The sequence below is a fragment of the Ptychodera flava genome, chromosome 14 (genome assembly GCF_041260155.1).
Source record: "Ptychodera flava strain L36383 chromosome 14, AS_Pfla_20210202, whole genome shotgun sequence".
Lineage (NCBI taxonomy): Eukaryota > Metazoa > Hemichordata > Enteropneusta > Ptychoderidae > Ptychodera > Ptychodera flava.
Genome location: NC_091941.1, coordinates 11,102,880 through 11,122,156, shown reverse-complemented (window position 1 = coordinate 11,122,156; position 19,277 = coordinate 11,102,880). Strand labels below are relative to the sequence as shown.

Here is a 19,277-nt window from a genome sequence, read left to right as displayed (position 1 = left end):
TAACCCTATTGAGAAACACAACGCCACCCAAACAATGTGGCGTGCATGTAGGCAAATCAGTGCGATCATGCGCGACTTCGAAACGAATGTCGTCGCTACTGGCAACAGTACAAGCCTTTCAAAGCCATGACCCTGTTACAAATCTGCCACCATGTTTATTATGCTTCCGCAAATAATAAACAGGCACTTAATTTTAAGAAATCGTATTGACGGATATATACCGTAATATTTCCCCAACCATTCAATCTTCGTTATTTTGATTTAGCAAATGCCGTCGTGCGGGTGAAATTTAGAGTCGCTCTGTGTCGAAACGGTGTAGAACTCGCGCATGGATATATCCATGTAAACAAAGTGTTCACTTTTTTGGCATGTAGTCCGACAGATGGCAAAATAGGAAGTTTTAATCAAAGATGGCCGCCTGGTGTGAATAGACAGACGACGACAACTTCTGAAGTCCAGTGGCGACCCAAGTTGGGAATTTATAAAAATGCCGATAGCGTGCCGTTGACGTATGAAGAATTGAACCTCCATAATGGTGTAGTGATTCGCAGTGTACAGACATGCAAAGTAAATGGCAAATTGTTTAATATCTGTGTAATTTCACGGTGTCGTAACTTGCTTGGCACACTTATGTGTGGCCAGTGACCATCGGAGCGTGGACGATCCCGCAGTTCACAACTTAATTTGTTGCGGGCCAGCTGCTCTGTTACTATTTCACGCAGTCTCGCTAATTAATATGTGTTTCCAACTTTCAGAATATAGACTACTTGGGAAGAAGGGGGAAGGCACTTTCTCGGAGGTACTAAAATGCCAAAACATAAAAGATGGTCAGTACTATGCATGCAAAAAAATGAAGCAGCATTACGATAGGTAAGTTCGGGGTTTGTTGTTGAAAATTTTGCGACAATTTTACATTTTTACTTCGGAATCTTTATTTGAATAGAGACAGATATCAACGACGTTTGTATCGACACGTTGTAAAATTAATCTAATAAGACATTTTGTTTTGTTTTGTCTCACTTACGCAGCATTGAACATGTAAACAATTTACGGGAGATTCAAGCTATGAGGAGGCTCAGTCCTCATGCCAATATACTGGAACTCAAAGAAGTAATTTAGTAAGAAATCACACTTGTATTGATGTCATGATATTGGTATGATGGTATCATCAGCTTCTGTCATCTCGCTACTATTGAAGTGTCGATAGCGCGAACATTGTCGGTCTTCTTTGCGTATTAATTGTAAATAACTGCGAAATGATGTGGCGTATTGAAAGCAATTACATGGTATATAGACCACCTTGTTGCATTTCTATTTTCAGTGAGAAGAAATCTGGTACATTAGCACTAATATGTGAGCTTATGGATATGAATATATATGAACTGATACGAGGTGAGTTATATTGATGTATACCACTAAAAACCCACCTTTTCTTTTCGCATATATACAAAGTATTGACTACTGTGAAAGGTTAAAATGAACTGCATGTTCGCCACATATGTTAGGACCGTGTAAAATGTAGTGCATTTTATTACATGTAAATGTCGGGGAGAATGACAAAAAGAAAGAGAGTGTATCTCCATAATATGGTATTACCTGTGGGTATAAAGGTCACACAAGTATCTGCAGTTTATTAAATGTTATTAATACCACATTGGGGTCATTCCAGTGACTAGAATTTGATTTGTTTGGATAAATAAGGTTACTGCTGTAAAGGTAGGAGAGAATGTTTGTGATATACCGATAGGGCCATGACACTTTATCAATATTTGTGAATACCTGTGGTGCTACAGTGATATCAGAATTGAAAAAATGTAATGTTTGAAAAAATACCAGGATGTGTCTCCCTGTACATAATGGTTTTATTCACTGCATATTTTTGACAGACATAGCTAATCTGGTATTTTTGCTGTGAGAGGGGAATTTTGTCAGCAGCCCCTTATTTCTTTCTTTCCGACAGTTGTGTCATAAAATCCCATAATGTACGACCCGTCCATAGTGATAAATCCAACCAAGTAAGGCTTTAAGATAATGCTATTGAGTTTTAACTCTTCAGATCTAAAGGTCACAGTTACAGAGAGCAAAACAGATTAACACCAGACTTGCAATCTTTGGACCAGGCAAAATTTTTTTGATATTATGACAAATTTAAGCAATTTTATGGTTTTATGTCAACTTCTTTCTTTGTTATAACCTCATATTATGTGGGAAAGTCAATGGCTTTTTTATTCAATCAGAAAAAAATTATTGAAAGTTATGGGTAAAGTGTTGGCCAACCATAGTGAACTAAAAGATACAGATATTTAATTTTGTAAATCGATAGCTAGTTGTTGAGTCCATCCATCCATTTTACAAGTTTCTTCATAACACCTCTCCTTCCTGAGTTATTGAGCTTGACCATTGTGTTTTGATATTTTTCAACTAATGAAAATATGAAAGTGATATATAAAGATTCAAATGCAACTTCTAACAGCAGGTCTTAAATGAAAATGGCAGGTGTATTAGTTCGTTGAGTGATAAATTAAGAGGTTAAAAATGTATAATGCTTCTAATCAAAATAATCATTGTTAGGGAAGGGAGTGAAGAATCTTTCATCGATGGTAAGGTGATTAAGGAACTTTAAAATTGTGTGTTTCTAGTCAACATCCATATCAAATTGTAATATTCAACTACATATGGAATTTTATATAGACCAATATATATATATATATAAGCAAAAAATGTAAATAGTTCACCAGAATTTCCTTGTTATTTATTTTCATTTTCCTCAAGCTATGTTCATGAAATGAATGTGGAATATCAGTTGACAGCTACTATTTCTTAAACATAGAGGGTTTTATATGACTCCCCATGAAGACTGTCATCAAACTCTGTCTAATGAGTGAAATAAATTGCCAATGGAGAAAAGAAACCATTTTATGAGCTATAAAATAGTCAGGACATTACCCATTTAATTATCCTCTGTAATTATCCTTGTAGGGCAGGGTGAATTGGCAGTATGTTAATTCACCATTTCCTTCCACCAGATTTTATTTCTAAAGTTTGTTCAGAACAGGGGAATACAAAGCAGAGTATTTTGAACCACTTAACCTAATTGACTCCCATGCATAATCCTACGAAACGGCCCCTCTTGTAAAACCTTATTCAAAGATACAGGTTGCATGAAAAGTATACATGCAACTTAAATGGTATTTAAGAGAGGTTCCTGAATGATTTCTGCAAATTTAAATATCTGTGTAAATAAATTTGAAGTGAGAAGTCTGGGAGAATGCAAAAATGTTATAATGACAGGGACATAACATTTTTGGGTCTCGTGTTGTAGTTTTTTAGAAAACACAGTTCCCAATGTGTAGAACTAGGAAAGTAAAAGTATAGATACCATGCCCTCAGTGAAGTAAAAAAAAAAATCAATCGTGTATTGAATTTTATATGAAAATTTTGCATGTAGAATAACAAATGTACCTTTCTGTGTTGGGTCATGTGTATCAAAAATCAAGCTATTGCCTCAGACAAGCCTCCATGAAAACTTTCAGATCTTATCAAATGTACAAAACACCACATTTTGTTTTTGCTCTAACTGGTGTGCTGAGTAAAGAGCTTTCTGAATCAAATGCAGCATAAAGCTTCAAATAGAAATTTGCAAGAACAGCTTCCATCCATACTAGCTGCCAATGAATAATGGCAGAATTGCCGAGGAATTAATAGAAATTTGCCACCCCTGTATATGTCATCCCCTCTGCCATATACAGTCTTGTCAACATGGCAACATTCCTAATTACTCATTTAGCAAGTCTTTGTCGCAGTACATGAAGTAGCAAATGGTTTTCCTAAAGCTGACTTCTCTTTTGTATATTTGAACTGTGTTCAGCACATATTGTGAGAGTGTTTGTAAAAAGACCTTTTTTACTCTTGCTATAAAATTTTACGATTTTGTCTGTCCACATGTTTCCATGACACAGCTTTTTTAGGTCAGTGAGCATATTTTTGACAGTTTTCATGAACTGAATTTTCATTACACAGTTTGAAAATTAAAAAAGTGAAAATTTCTGACTTGAAATAACCCTGAACATTTAAGCTACAGGCTGATCATATATCATTTCATTTGTACAGGAAATATAATAAATTTGGAACATGCATTGCTTGTATTCAAATAACATCATGTCTGGCCTTTCTTTTTATTGATCATGGTAATTTCTGTTCAGGTGTAATTTTCAAATACGGTCATATCTGACACGCAATAGTTGAAACATTTCCTTGCATTTCCCAATTACATTATCACAATTTTAGCAAGCCTGGATCAGTACATAATGTTCCTGAAAACGTGAAATGAATGCTACATCAGTTGATTTTTTTCCACGCACTGAGAGAAAATATCTGAATGGCCTAAATGCATACAAGGGTATCCTGTAATCAGTGTGGAGTTCGTGCTTCACTTGTGTTCATGGACACAATAATTCACTGTGGATTTTGCATTAATCGTGTTATTGTATAGCTCTGAAAGAAACAATACAGTGCATAATCCCATTATAGCACATTGTTGCGTTGTTGTGTCAGTCATAATGTACCGACTACAAACAACAACAAACATGCTTAATGATTAATTAAAAATCAATATGGAATACCAGTCCAAAACAATAGATGCAGATTGATTTGATTTGATTGATGTTTTATAACACCTTTATCACACCTCCACCTTGCAACTTATAGCTTGTATGACAAATTTAGCCCTGGGTATGATGCTGTGTGTTCCTGCTCGGAAGCCGTACAACAGCAGGAACACATAGCATCGTACGTAGGGCCTGTATGATATATGCATGTAGTTTGCCCAATAATCATTTCTATAGAGTGATGGAAATTGCGAAATTTGACAAATGCAGCATATGTCCTTGATTAACTCATCAGGTAAATTCTTATTCCTTGACCTTTCAATCCAACTTTGAGACAGATTAACATCTCAATGTGCTGAAAGCTCTTTGATTTTATTGTTTGTGTACTTCAACAAAATTCTTTAGTCTGTTTTACAGTGAATTAATTTCACTGAGCAGTAGACTGAGAAACCGGTTTCTTTTTCATAGCATAGCATAGCATATTTCCATGTTTCAGTGACTATCAATTGGTTACAAGGACTCGGAAAGAGTCATTTTCAATGTTTAGATGAATCTTCTGAAGGAATCCCAATGTGAATGTCATGTAAAAATACGTTTTTAGAGGCAGGTCAGTGAATTTTCAATTCAAATAAATAAATCTCAAATATGAAGAAGTGAAAATAAATTACCAAGAAAAAGTGAATTATTTGGCAGTTCATATTACTGCAGTCTACCTGCACATCACTTCAGCAATTCAGAATATCGTAAAATATGTGTACTGGTAGCTGTCAAATCCTGATATTTCAAAGTCCATGGTTACATGTGATGTATTAAACTTAACGTTAAGATTTCTGATAGACAAAGGAACATTCAAGTATTGTAGAACTCTTGGCAATAAATGCAACAATTATTCCAAAGATTTGAATTGTTTTTAAACATGTTCCTGTTAAGCTAAGACTGCTTAGTTGATTGTTTACAAATAAAAATACAAGACTGCCTCTTTCTGATAAAAACATCTGATCTCCAGAGACTGTTTACTTAACAGGCTATGAAACTCTCTTCATTGTTTGCATGATGCAACGCGGAATGTAGAGGTGAAATTTGATTAAGAACTGTACTACCAGTAAAATGAAAAGGGAAATTTTATTTTTAGCTGTAGTCATCAACTGTACAGTACAGTTAGAGTTGTGTAGACCTGTGCTTGTAAAAATCAAGCCGGCCTTTGATAATCTCCGTAATTACCCTAATATGTGTGAATGTAATGATAAACCTGCTGACTGCATGAGAGATTTAATGTCTACACATCTGTACATGTCACGATCCTCGACTGGATCAGAAATACTTGGATGTGTGTGTTCCACCTTTTTTAACAACTTGTACAAGGGATACATCAACAGGACATTGTTCCTACATATAAACAATGGTGGCTACCATACCATCTACCATTCATTGTTGTAGTCGTAACAGTTTATGACAAGCTGGTAATGTAGTCAAAGTCCAGCTTGTGAGAATCTATAATCAGGGGAATTTTGTTCCGAAACATACTTGCAAATACCCCTATAGTGTTTTCAAGACTTCATGGCCCCTTTCCTTTCCTGTATGCTTTTCATACTGCTAATATAATCCTGCTGATAAAGGATGTCAGCATTCTACAGTCTGTCTTTTATAGGTCATCTTTGTATTTCTTTTGAAATCTGAATGAGTGGTCAGAGGTGACTGTTGAGCTTGGTTACTATGACAGCACTACTGTACACATTTTCTGTATTGGGATACTGACACTAGGCCAACCTGATTTTATAACCTCTTGTGGTGTAGTAATATTAATATTAATTTTGATTTTATTTAAATGCATTTGATTTAAAAAAATATTTATGCTCTTTCCATTTGTGTTTATGTACCATGATATTCTATATCATCTGAACGTTGATAAATTGGCTTCTTGTAAAAACCATTGGTCCATGGGAACTGAGAAGGTTTTCTGACAGTTAATTTTTAGACCATTTTAAAAAAGATGTTTGTTATAAGGAACTGTGTCTACACTACAGGCATATCTTGTAAGTGATCAGCAGTGCCCAAGAATGAATCTGTTTCACAACAAAGTACTGGATATGCAGACACTTGACAGCATCAAAACAGATACATGTACAGTAGTCACCCACTCCATATTCTTTAACTTTTAAACTCATAGCTACCTACAGATACTTTTACTTCAGTGACGGCTATGTTGGTAGCTCCACAGACAGAGCATTGACAAATGGACAAATTCAGAGCACACAGAGAACTACCATTGTCACGCTGATGGATTGACAAACAAACAAATTCAAAGGCAATTTATTTTCTTTTGGTGTGGTCCTTGCAGCGTAGTTCAAAGGTCATATTGTAATGTAATAACATGCAGACACAAAGAAGTAGTGCGAATAGCTCATTTCTGTCTATAGAGCTATAGAGGGTACATGTAGGTTGTCAGACAGACCAGTAAATTAAATTACCATACAGTCTGATGGCTTGGTTGTTATTCGGGACTTAGAATAGAAAGTTTGATAAAAACTCATTGTGTTCTTAACATTATGTTTTCAGATAATTTCTAACTCCTGTGAACAGATAGAATTGTATCAGGGAAACTTCCGACAAAATAGAGTCTATATGAATTGCAATAGATGTGAGTCAGGTGTCAAGACTGTTTTCCTACTGCCTTTTTTTTCTTATGAGTAACCATTTGATACAGACTATACATGTCCAGTAGACCTCTATCAGTGAAGTGGGTCTTGACTCACTGATGACAATAAAGCTGCTTGTCAATTTTTATTCTTCTTTGACAAAAAAACCCTACAGTCAGTATGTTCATAGCTAACAGAATAGGTGGCCAGGTGAAGGTAAAGTTTTGTGGAACACATTGACCTAGAGATGAACTCATTGTATTAATCAATGTTACGGAAAAGTGTAACTATCTCTTTCTGTGCAAATTAGCATAACTTACTGCTCTCTGTGTTGTCTCAAAGAAATTTAGGGACAAGTGGCAAGTATTAAAATTTACAGTATGCCAAATAACCTCAGCAATTGTCTGCTCATTTTAAAGACATACTCATAATGATTCCATCCTCAGTTCTCAATACTCATGGCCTTTTTAAAACTGGTATAAATGATTTGTTTATGTAATCTGATTGATTTTAATGAAGTTACTAAAAGTGTGGTATCACTGCCATTATAACCACCTCTTGATTCAGCTTAATTGGTGGCCATTTGCAAGTACAAACAACCTATGTTCCTGAAATTTATCATTCTCAATGCAACCACCTGTTGATTCAGTATATCAACTATTTGCAGGTATAAAGTTGTTGAATTTTCCACTGTACATTTTGTGATTAATTCACAAACATTTGCAGTAACTGTGGTATTCTGAACAGTCCCTCAGCCTTAAACTAGTAATACCAGTGTCTTTGTTGTGAATGTCTAGGTTTCTAATTGTATCAACATACATATTTTGTAAACAATTTTCATGCATGGAAAGTCAGCTGTAAAATATTAAGTAAGTCCTTTCAAACTTGCTCATAAAACAGTGCATCACAGGTGTATTATTTCAAACATTCCTTGCAGACTTAGACCAACAATTCTTCTGTGTTAGTGGCACTAGACTTTCACTTTAATTAAATTTAAGTACTCTGTTTGATGGACAACGCCATTCTCTTTGTCGGTCAGATGTAGTTTACCACTGAAACTGCTGATTTCCTGTGACTCCTCTTAGCTGAAAACAGGTGGAGTATCTTGATTTGCACGACAAACACAGACTACAACATTTGTGGGAATGAAAATCAGTGTTAGAACAGTGATGATACATCCATTGTTGTATGACAAGCTGGTTGTGTGTAGCAACCAGCAGACACTCAAACCAAGAGGATCATGTTTTGATGTGTCAAACTTTTGGTCATTATAAACTCGTGAAGTTACAGCCCAGTGGTGTGAAGACTTCAATTAGTGTTGAAATTATGATAGTCTAGCTTCATTGTAGGTGTAAGGAAGCCAACGTATAAGTGAAATTTCGATATTTTATATTTCTATGAAGTCACTAGGTATTACTTTATGCATGGCACAAACACTGGCTCATGGTAGATGATATTTATTAATTTAAATTTTCAAGTTTGTCTCATTTGATAAGACTACAGTACTTCTTACATGGAATAAAAATGTGAAAAAAGACAGGTGTAACGAAGGATTTTGTGGTTGTCAGTAACTCAGAAAGTGAATGTAAATTTTTCCCTGAGAATGTATCATTTTCGTCATACATGCATTAAGGTACATTTGAATAAGGTCAGAACATTAAAACAGAAATTCAGCAGTCTGACATGAATACATGATCACTGAAATACTTTTGGCATGTCATAAATTCTGGATTAGGTATCGTGACTATTTTAGTTTGCTAGGTGTCACTGTTGTGCCCTGCATAGGTCTGTTTCTATTAGCACACCCACCAGTTCAAACTATCAATTGCCAGTATCAATCAGCTGTCTCTCTCATCCCACCAGGCTGACAAGTGTATTTGGGAGAGCTGGTGGTTACTCACCAGCTGATCCATAAATCAACATCAAATACCTGCTAAAGTTCAAACCTCCACAGTGCAACTTTTAATAATGATTCAGCTCCAAGTATTTGCTTGTACAATCTCTCTGTCACTGTTATATTTCTCAGCAACCACGGAGCCTTAATCAGAATTTAGTACATGCAGATAGCATGTGAATGCACCTTTAAACTTTCCATTGACTTCATATTGTCTGAACATATGGTCTGTGGTAATGGTTGAAAGCACTTTCCGCAGGTTATTTGTCTTCTGACTGTATTTATACTGTTAAATTTGCAGAAGTCACTGCTGTTTGGCACACATACTGTACAAGTATTTAAGGGAATGTGTGACATAACAGTGTGTCCAGGCTATGAAAATCTTGTTTTATTGCAATGGAGCCTTTTTGTCTGGAGTGTATTAAGTAGCAGATGTGTGCTTCATTCACGGAATCACAAAGAATCTATTATATTAAAAATAAAATTCATTTTAACTAACTTTGAATAAAGTGAGACAAGGTAAAAATGCCAGCCCAGTGAATATATGACCAGCAACTACCAACATAAACTATTTAAGGAGTGAAAAGAGTGGTTTGCTGAACAGTATTTCTTGTCACGTACAACTGCACAGGCACAAGAAATCAAAACAAAAGTGTGACAGACCAAACTTTGTGAAATATTGATGCCACTTTGCAGTGACTATCAGCGTAAATTATTAAAGTGTTCTTTGACTATTTTCGTGAATGAACTGAGAGAGTAAAGATTAATACTATCACACAAGTGTTCCCCTTTCCCCTCATTCCAAAGATAGGAATAAGAGAGTCCATGGACATTGCATTTCATGTTCTGCCATGTTCATGTATAGTATCTTTGTTTGTGTAAAACCTACCACATTGTTCAGCAGAGCACGAGCATGGCATGTATGCATGTCCTTGGCGACTTTGGTTCATTGACAAAGGTTATTTTCTTGTAACGTCATCTCAAATGTCTGGTCAAGGAATTTCTGGTCTGCTAAACAACATGAGAAATTTGATGTCATTGAATTCAAAGAAAGGCTCGTGCTTCCTACTGATGAAGGATTTCCTAAAAAGATTAAAAGTGTACCGGATGACGTGAAAGACTCATACGGTAAATTTCTAGCTTTGCTTTCATACTTAAGAGAATTTGCACACACAATAAAGTTTGCTAAACATTTTAGGAATGTCACAAGGTATAACATTGGAGTGGCAAGGAATGTGAGTCAATTCAGTCGCACAGCATGGTTAAAACAGAGAGAGTTGTCATTGATTGAAATTCAGAGCTGTTCTGTCTGTGAAATACCCCATTTCAGTGTGTACAAACAGGCACTGTCATTATTCCCTTGTATCATCAAGAAGAATTTTCCGTCTACAAGGTGTTTGTCAATTCTAGACCAGTCTTCCCAAACTTTGAACATCTTTTTCAACATGCTCTAACTGAGATGTCATATGAACGTTCAGGAGCTCACACAGTGGTGTTACAGTGGAATCCTACAGTCGATGTTTGCCAGACAAACAGAAGCCTGCTTGGAAAGGTGTGCATACAACTGTATGTAAATCATAGCCATTGTACAGAGCAATGTCACCATGGGAAAGGTGTTGTAGGCCAGCAAGAATGACACTGCATAACTCTGACGCTCATGTTCTATCACTCTGAAGGCATGTCTATTCTCACCTTTTGTCTCCAGAGCAAACATTTTATTGAGGCAAATGTGATAGAGGTTGGTTGAAGTGCCTTTGTGATGTCATTCGTTCTGTCATGAGCTACTGTTTATTCAAGTACATAGTGTTGTCTTTCACATCATTGCAAACAGCAGTAATTTACACTATTAAACACGAAAATTTCATTAAGTTAAAAAAAGTGACAGGATACTAAGGTTTCTTGATTTTTTCATTGCCTCCTTGTACTGGTACATGTACATCAGTTTCTAAAGATCTAGACTGAAGTACTTTGTGATCACAATTTCCACAGTAGCTGCAGTGGCAAGCAGCCTATTATCTTCCTATCTGCTCAGAATATATGCCCTGTTTCGATATGAAGCTTTACTGAAGGATGTTCATTTGGTTCACATCTAAATCACTTTTGATCCAATTGTGCAGAATCGTAATCTATAGCTGCAAACAGAGATTGTGTGGTATGATAAAATCACCTTCTTGGGCTGACCACAGTCCCTCTATCCACATGGAGGGACTGTGAGCTGACCATGTCTCATTCCATAGCCACGTACACCACAACTGCAGTAGATATTTCTTGTGTTCATCATATTGCCTCCATGCTCCTGATTTCTCAGTTAAATTTTACTCTCATTGGTGTACATGTGCAACACTTTGATGAGAGGGTAATGACATATTGAAGGCCAAGCGACACACACAAGGAGATTGTTTGTGTGCGTTGTCGCAGTTGGTTGTCATAGGAAGTTGACTCAAAAACTACTTGTGTTGTGAGGGAAATACTGGTACATCCTCCTCCATAGGAATACAGTTGTCAAAATGTATACCAAATAAAGTATATTCTTTCTGTAACATATGTTACTAAGCGAAAGATTGTCAACACTGTAGGAACACTCACCTCTCCATACCTTAACTCATAATTTAGCAACATGTTATATCCTCTTTAATTGCAATCACATGGTTCAATAAACTGCTGAATAAAAATCAAGGACAGCACTGCATTTGTTTGTTTTTCTACTGTATGTAAAACAATGCAATGAATAAGTAAATTTACTGTGGATGAAAATATCATCTCACTTTACTGTATTAAAATTTTATGGTGTTTTTATCATAAGATAATATTACTCATTTCCAATCTCAATTTTGAAAATTTGATACGTATTTTTTTTTGGTATGTGCTGTTGGTTGTAAAGAAACCCTGGATGTTTTAGTCAAAGTCCCTTTATCACTTTAAGGTACATAAACTTTTAATCAAAATATGTGCATGTGGATAATGGTGGTAATATATTTTGATGGTAAATGTTAGACCTTATTTTGATTCAGATTAAGCAGTGGTGAAAAATTAGAAATTAATTCAATTGAGTTTAGGTGAGCTGTAACTTTTAATGTATTTTCCCTGTTTTTGTATCATTTTTATTGAAGTTCAGATTTTTTCAAGTCTCAATCTTGTAAAATGCTTAGTGTTCAACTTGTTAACAGAACCTGTACATTTGTAATATGTTATTGTTTAGCAGTGAAGTTTTTCCATTTTTCAATGACAACATTGCATATGGCTTGTGTTTGCAGGGCTAAACCCTTTATATTTCAACATAGTTTTGGAGAAGAATGGAAAATCTACTGACTTGCTAGTACACAAATAATATAAATATTATCAAAAATTACAACTTGTCTCTTTTTGATCACTTCTCAAGCCATATTTTCTGGTAACATATCTTGGTTACGGCAGGTTGTCAGGCCTCGGAGGGCCAACTTAGTATTGGTATATGATTCATGAATAGAATGTGTACATAAAATGTGATTATAACTGTGTTTGCCAAATGAATACGTGTCATCTTGTCATACTCTGTCATAAGTCCACATTTTTTCATGAGAAAAAAATGTCAGATCAAAGAAATTATCACAATTCATGCCTTATACTAGTTATATTTGAGATCTTGAGTTAATTAAAAAGAATCTTAGATCTTTATTGAATAGAAAAAAAATCAGAAATTAGATATAACTAAGATACACTGGAACAGGTAGAAACAATATTACTGTAACATGAAAGACAGCTGTGTTGTATGGTACTAGACTTTAGCCTTATGCTACAAATTTGGTCCGTAAGTCATATTTCTTCCAATTACGCATTCTGTACAATTTATGGTTTGCCAGGTCAAGACATCCCCTGTGTGTATGTATGTGTATGTCAATGCACCATGACAAAACAACAGAGCTGCCCCTAGTGCCAGCTAGTTTAATTATTGAAAGAGAGGGTGTTTTATTATTTATGACGACAGTTCATTTGTTTTGTCACTTGCACAAAACCTTTTATGCCTGTAGTCATGCAACCTTCTCTATTTCTACAAATGTTAAACACAGCCGATTTGTATGCATTAACCCTTTTCCTGCCAAGTCCATATTTCACCATCAGGTCAAGATGGTTAACATTAATAAAACGCAACATATTCCATATGGTGTATTTTAACATAATACTGTACATTTGAAGGCTGTTGAAAACATAAATACTGTAAACTTGATTTCTTTAGACTAAAGATGCTGTAACATACCAAGCTAAGCGTGTGAAAATACGTCATGTTTGGGCTCAATACCGCTTTTTACTGACTTGGCTGATGGGGAAGTAATAGTCTTAATACTGTCTGGCAGGAAAAGGGTTAATCAATAATGTGTGGTAATACTCTTTGAACATGGTGACCTCTGCAGAGACTAGATTGTACCAGCCAGGCAGCATATTGTCTGTTGCTGATACAAATTATTACTCTAGACTTCTTTTTAGCTCCGCTGTCAGCGACGCGGAGCTTATCAAATAGGTTGATTATCCATCGTCGTCCGTCGTCGTCCGTCGTCCGGCGTCCGGCGTCCGTCGTCCGTCAACAATTGCCTTCTCCTCTGAAACCACAAGTCCAATTGCTTTGAAATTTTATATGCAGTTCACTTGGGGTGACCTTACTTCAGTTTGTTCAAATCATGGTGATATTTGCATATTTGTATTTTTGGGGCATTTTTTTGTGTTTTTGGTAAAAAAATCTTCTTCTCTGAAACCGCTCGTTCGATTGCTTTGAAATTTCATATGCAGTTTGCTTAGGGTGACTTAAATCAGATTTGTTCAAATAGTGGTGAAATTTGCATATTTGTATTTTTAAGGCAATTTTTGTCATTTTTGGTAAAAAAATCTTTAAAAATCTTCTTCTTCAAAACTGCTGGTCAGATAGCTTTTATATTTGGTACATATGTCCCTAGGGATGATCTATTTCAGATTTGTTCAAACTGTGCAGAAATATGCTAATTTGCATTTTTAAGGCAATTTTTGCCGTTTTTGGTCAAAAAATGTATTTCTCAAAAAGTACTGGTCTGATAGTTTTGAAATTTGGTATACAGGTTTCTATAGATGAACTAAGTAATATATATTGAATTTCTGATGAAATCTGTAATTTTGTATTTTTGGGGCAATTTTTGCCATTTTTGGTCAAAAAATCTGTATTTCCAAAACTACTCATCTGATAGCTTTGAAATTTGGTATAGAGGTTTCTACAGATGAACTAAATGATATTTATGGAAATAATGATGAAATCTGCAATTTTGTAATTTTGGGGCAATTTTTGCCATTTTTGGTCAAAAAATGTGTTTCTCAAAAAGTACTGGTCTGATAGCTTTGAAATTTGGTATACAGGTTTCTACAGATAAGCTTAGTAATATATATTGAATTTCTGATGAAATCTGTAATTTTGTATTTTTTGGGGCAATTTTTGCCATTTTTGGTCAAAAAATGTGTATTTCCAAAACTACTTATCTGATAGCTTTGAAATTTGGTATACAGGTTTCCATAGATGAACTAAATGATATTTATTGAAATAATGATGACATCTGCAATTTTGAATTTTTGGGCAATTTTTCCCATTTTTGGTCAAAAAATGCGTTTCTCAAAAGTACTGGTCTAACAGCTTTGAAATTTGGTATAACTAAGTGTGATATTTTGAAATTATGATGAAATCTGCAATTTTTATTTTTGGGGGGCAATTGTTGCCATTTTTGGTCAGAATATTTTATTCTCAAAAAACTACTCATCAGATAGCTTTGGTTGACATGTTCTTAGGGATGATCGGATGTGATGTATTCAAAGTATGATGAAATCTTCAATTTTGTATTTTTTGCAGCTATTTTAGCCACATTTTTCTGGCCACTGCATTGAGTTATCAAAGATTTCCGCCTTCTTCATCAACATGTGTCAAAAATAGTTATTCTCTACATAAACACAGCGGAGCTATATCGGCCGCTAGGTCGCTTGTTAAGTAAATTAATAGTCACCTGATTGCGATTTCAGGTTTGTTACAGAAGCTGCACGCATGCAACATCGGACACCGCTGCCTGAAATTCAGACAAAGATTGTTTTTGCGTGCCATTAAACTCATATGAATGAGTGTGATTTTTAGTATCCATAGTAATACTAGCAGGTTTTATTTTCATCATTCTTACTGGATATGTAGACAAACATTTATTTTTGCATATAAATAACAGAAAAATGTCGTCATTTGCGATCAGCACTGTTGCTTTTCAATTTGAGTGTAAAATTAGTCAACTCATAATATGGAACAGTCCTTTAATTTCTCAGTTATGTTTTACCAACATTTTTTGACTGGATTATAGTCACTTTGAATAATAGGTTTTACATATGACAGAACAAAAAGTTTACTGTTATCATGTAATATATCTTCAATATGAAAATATGAGGGATTTAAAACCAAACGAACTTCTCAGTGTCATAGTCAAAGTGTTGTGAAGAGGTAAAAGCTGTATTGTGTGTAATGTCAAAAGTATTTCATTTTGAACACATTTAGGAAAGATGGTTGTGATCATGACAAAAGTATCAGACAGAATCGAACAAAAATGAGACGCAAAAATTTGAACAAAATAGCATGAATCACCAACATGTACAGTGTTATGTACATGTATATGTAAATTGAAGTAATGCTAATGCATGTCTCAAGAAATAAAGCATAAAATGGTGGTAATTAATGCAGATCAATATGTTCTACATATTGATTTTACTGGTATTATTTCTCAAAACAAATATTATTACACATTCACAAACTTTCTACAATTATATTTATTCATCAAGACGTTTAGCTAGACTTGCAAAGAATAATGTCCACAAACTATGGATCAATATGAGTCAACTTTCATTCCATTTACACCATCGTCATTTCCTTCTCTTCAGTGGTAATATTTGAAGCTTTTTGACCTTTGCAGGGAGAAGACATTATTTGCCAGAGCCCAAAATAAAAAGTTACATGTATCAATTGCTTAAGTCGGTTGATCACATGCATAGGTAAGTCATCCACATACATGTAATTTGTGGTTGGAAACCCAAGCCGCTACTCAGAATCTTAAACAGACATAGTCCTATTACTTCTATAATCAACTTGGTTAAATTCAGCCGGGTCACCAGGGTTCCTCTTGAGTGTTTTGAGTAATTTTGAAATTCATCCCGGATAGGTGCTTTTATAAGATGTGATGATAGCATAGCAAACAAATGTGCTATTGACATATTTGATTTGCTCCAAAGTGCCCACTGAATATTTATTTTTACTTTTCACACTCAGATATTTAAGATTTTATGCTGCAGTGGTGATGTTTGCAGCGATTTCAGAGTAAAATTTACATACAAATTAAACAAGTACTGACATATAATATACCGTGCACCTACATATTATTGCTTTAATAATATATCAAGATTCCATCATGTAAATTTGCTCAGATCTTATCATTTAAAATCTTCTTACTGTAGTATTGAATTTTATCTATTGGCCATGTGAAACTTTGAGAATAAATTCTGTGGTGTAGATCATTGGTATTCATTGAGCTGAATTAATATATATTTTAAAAAATATTACAAATTTAAGGAGGAAGTGGAACATATGAAGTAAAGCTTTAAAAACCTATTTTTTTAATGGAACAATACATGTATGATTTTACCATGTGACCTTTTACCCTGACAATGTTCGGCTCTCAAAAATAAATTGTTTCTGCAGCACCTGCATCACTTGAAAGCCATCATGTCAACCCTGTTTTTTTGGTTTCTGTGGAGCAGAGATCAATGATTGAGAAAAATTAAGTATTAAAGTGGCAAGATAGTGTGCTCTCTACAAATTACATCTTCCTATTAAAAGCATTCAAATATCCAGAATTCAATGCAACATCTGAAATTAAGCAGACTGATTGACCAGAACTGAATTAAAAATTGTGAAAAAAATGTGAGTTGTTGCCCCAAGTTTGGAAAGAAGCCATGACCAGAAATACTTCCATTTTTGGCCATATTCAAAATTGTTTTAAGATGAGACAGGAAGAGGCATATAAAGTATGAAATGTATTTTCATGAGTTTTGTAATTTTGAAAAGAATTCATCATATGATTATCATACAACTTTTTGATTTTAGCCTTCATGAAATGAATGAACAAATTGTATGTACTTATAATGAAGAATAACATAAGGAGTAAAAACATAATGTATTCTGACTATGCCTCCTGCGGCAATAAAATTACAAATTTAACATCCTATTGGGTATGTCCCTATGCATAAGGGCTAAATGTATAAACATCTTTCTTTCTAGGAATGGTATTTTCCACAGGGATGTTAAACCAGAAAACATTTTAATTAAGGTAAGTCATTGTAAATGTCAATTTAATATCAAAAGTTGAAAACAGTTTTTGTGAGGCAGCTAATCAGAGAAGTGTGAGCTGTTTGTCTTTGAAATTTCAATGTTTGTGCCAGGACAAATGAAAAAATACCCCACCAGAGTTTGACAAATTGAAATTTGCTATCTTGGCTACAGATTTTATCCAGTTACCATAATCCAAAGTTGCACACTCAGAGTGCCGCCAAGTCCTCAGTGCATCAAATGGTTCAGTTGTCAAGACTAATGTACTCATGAACTGCCATTTCATTCATACCCTGTCAATATCAAAGTTGCAAACAACAAATTACTGTGGTCGTTTGAAAAATCAAGTTTTTTTGAGGTACATATAACTAGAAAAATGACTTTTTGCAGGTACATGTAGTTAAAATAACTGTTTTCGTATTGTGTCTACCCCATATACAGGATGATGTACTCAAATTAGCAGATTTTGGATCTTGTAGGAGTGTCTATTCTAAACCACCTTACACAGAATACATATCTACAAGGTGGTACAGGGCACCAGAATGCCTTCTTACAGATGGCTATTATTCCTATAAGATGGATCTTTGGAGTGTAGGCTGTGTCATATTTGAAGTTATGAGGTGAGAAGAAAATCCCTTACTTTATTGGCATAATTTTCCTGTCATAAAACAAACTCCATTGGTTAATATAATTACTGTAGGATCCAATATTGCCAAAATGACATACAGTAAGCATCTGTTTTTATCATTCCTACTCTGCGTACATGATGCCATAGCAAATTATTGTGCACAATCACATCCAACGATAGACTTGACCTCTTGTATCTTATATGTTTTCCATATCTTCTTCTAATGCAAAGGTGAAATCTTAAGACTTGTGGAGGACAGTCTAGGTTTGATATCATGGATGTCATTACTTATTTCCTTTCTCTGAATTGTTCCAATGGCATGTAACACCCCTTCCCAAACTTTCCTTCCAAAGCCTCTGACCATCTCTGTAACTGACAGCGTAAGATTTGAGTAGTAGTCATTTTGCAGCACCGCATCCCTTGACATCAGCTGAAGCTATTACAAAAGAGGATATTCATGACCTTAAATGGCTGACTATATATTTACATGCAAATAGGGTACACATCTTTCGATAGTTTGTGATATCAAGGAAATTATGATTGGTACACATGTACATCCTCTAAATTATATAAAGCAAAAAAAAATTAACCTAAGCCAACTGTCAAAAAATTATTGTGTTGTCAAAATTTCCTTGGTCACTTTTTCTTCTCAACACTTAACCTATAATTTGGGCACTGTAACACACTTTTTGTTATGCAGTCAAACGGTACACTCACTGAAAACATTCTTAATGTGAGAAAATAAAACCGTGACCAATTACCTGCCCACAGGTACAACAAGTTCCACTGCCATGGTAACATGGCTGATAGCATGAATGCACAAATAACCATGGGTGCCAGAACGACATCATTTGTTATTCTGAGCACAACTCAGAGTGTTTGGTAAATGAGAAAGGCATTCAGAAAAAAGAAAATTTTCAAGTGCGTGGTATTCGACTGCAATATGCTGAAGTGGAGCAGAAGCTCATTTCCCATTCTTGTTACCATGGTAACATTAAAAGTAGAGAATCAATGTCTTTCTACACTTCAAATTATTCCTGTGCCATAAATACAGTGACACATGAACAGGATGGCATCATCAGTGATCAAAAGAGACTTTCAATAAAGTGCTGTGTTGCCATAGATGCTGTAATGAAGATGAGAAACTGCTACCCTCAACCTTTATTCTTTT

At 34.9% G+C, this 19,277-nt stretch overlaps 1 protein-coding gene across 2 annotated transcripts in view; it reads left to right on the top strand.

Moving 5' to 3' along the window:
* Positions 1–239: 239 nt before the first annotated feature.
* LOC139149335 (MAPK/MAK/MRK overlapping kinase-like) overlaps positions 240–19,277 on the top strand; it is a 28,261-nt gene continuing 9,223 nt past the window's right edge. The window contains exons 1-7 of one of the 2 annotated variants that reach the window (XM_070721050.1): positions 240–567; positions 756–870; positions 1,029–1,118; positions 1,322–1,392; positions 16,070–16,148; positions 17,431–17,479; positions 17,920–18,098. In XM_070721050.1, the coding sequence (XP_070577151.1) occupies positions 561–567; positions 756–870; positions 1,029–1,118; positions 1,322–1,392; positions 16,070–16,148; positions 17,431–17,479; positions 17,920–18,098 (590 nt within the window). In that variant the 5' untranslated portion in view covers positions 240–560. The remainder of the gene's footprint in view (positions 568–755; positions 871–1,028; positions 1,119–1,321; positions 1,393–16,069; positions 16,149–17,430; positions 17,480–17,919; positions 18,099–19,277) is intronic. The other variant, XR_011556101.1, reaches the window with a different exon arrangement.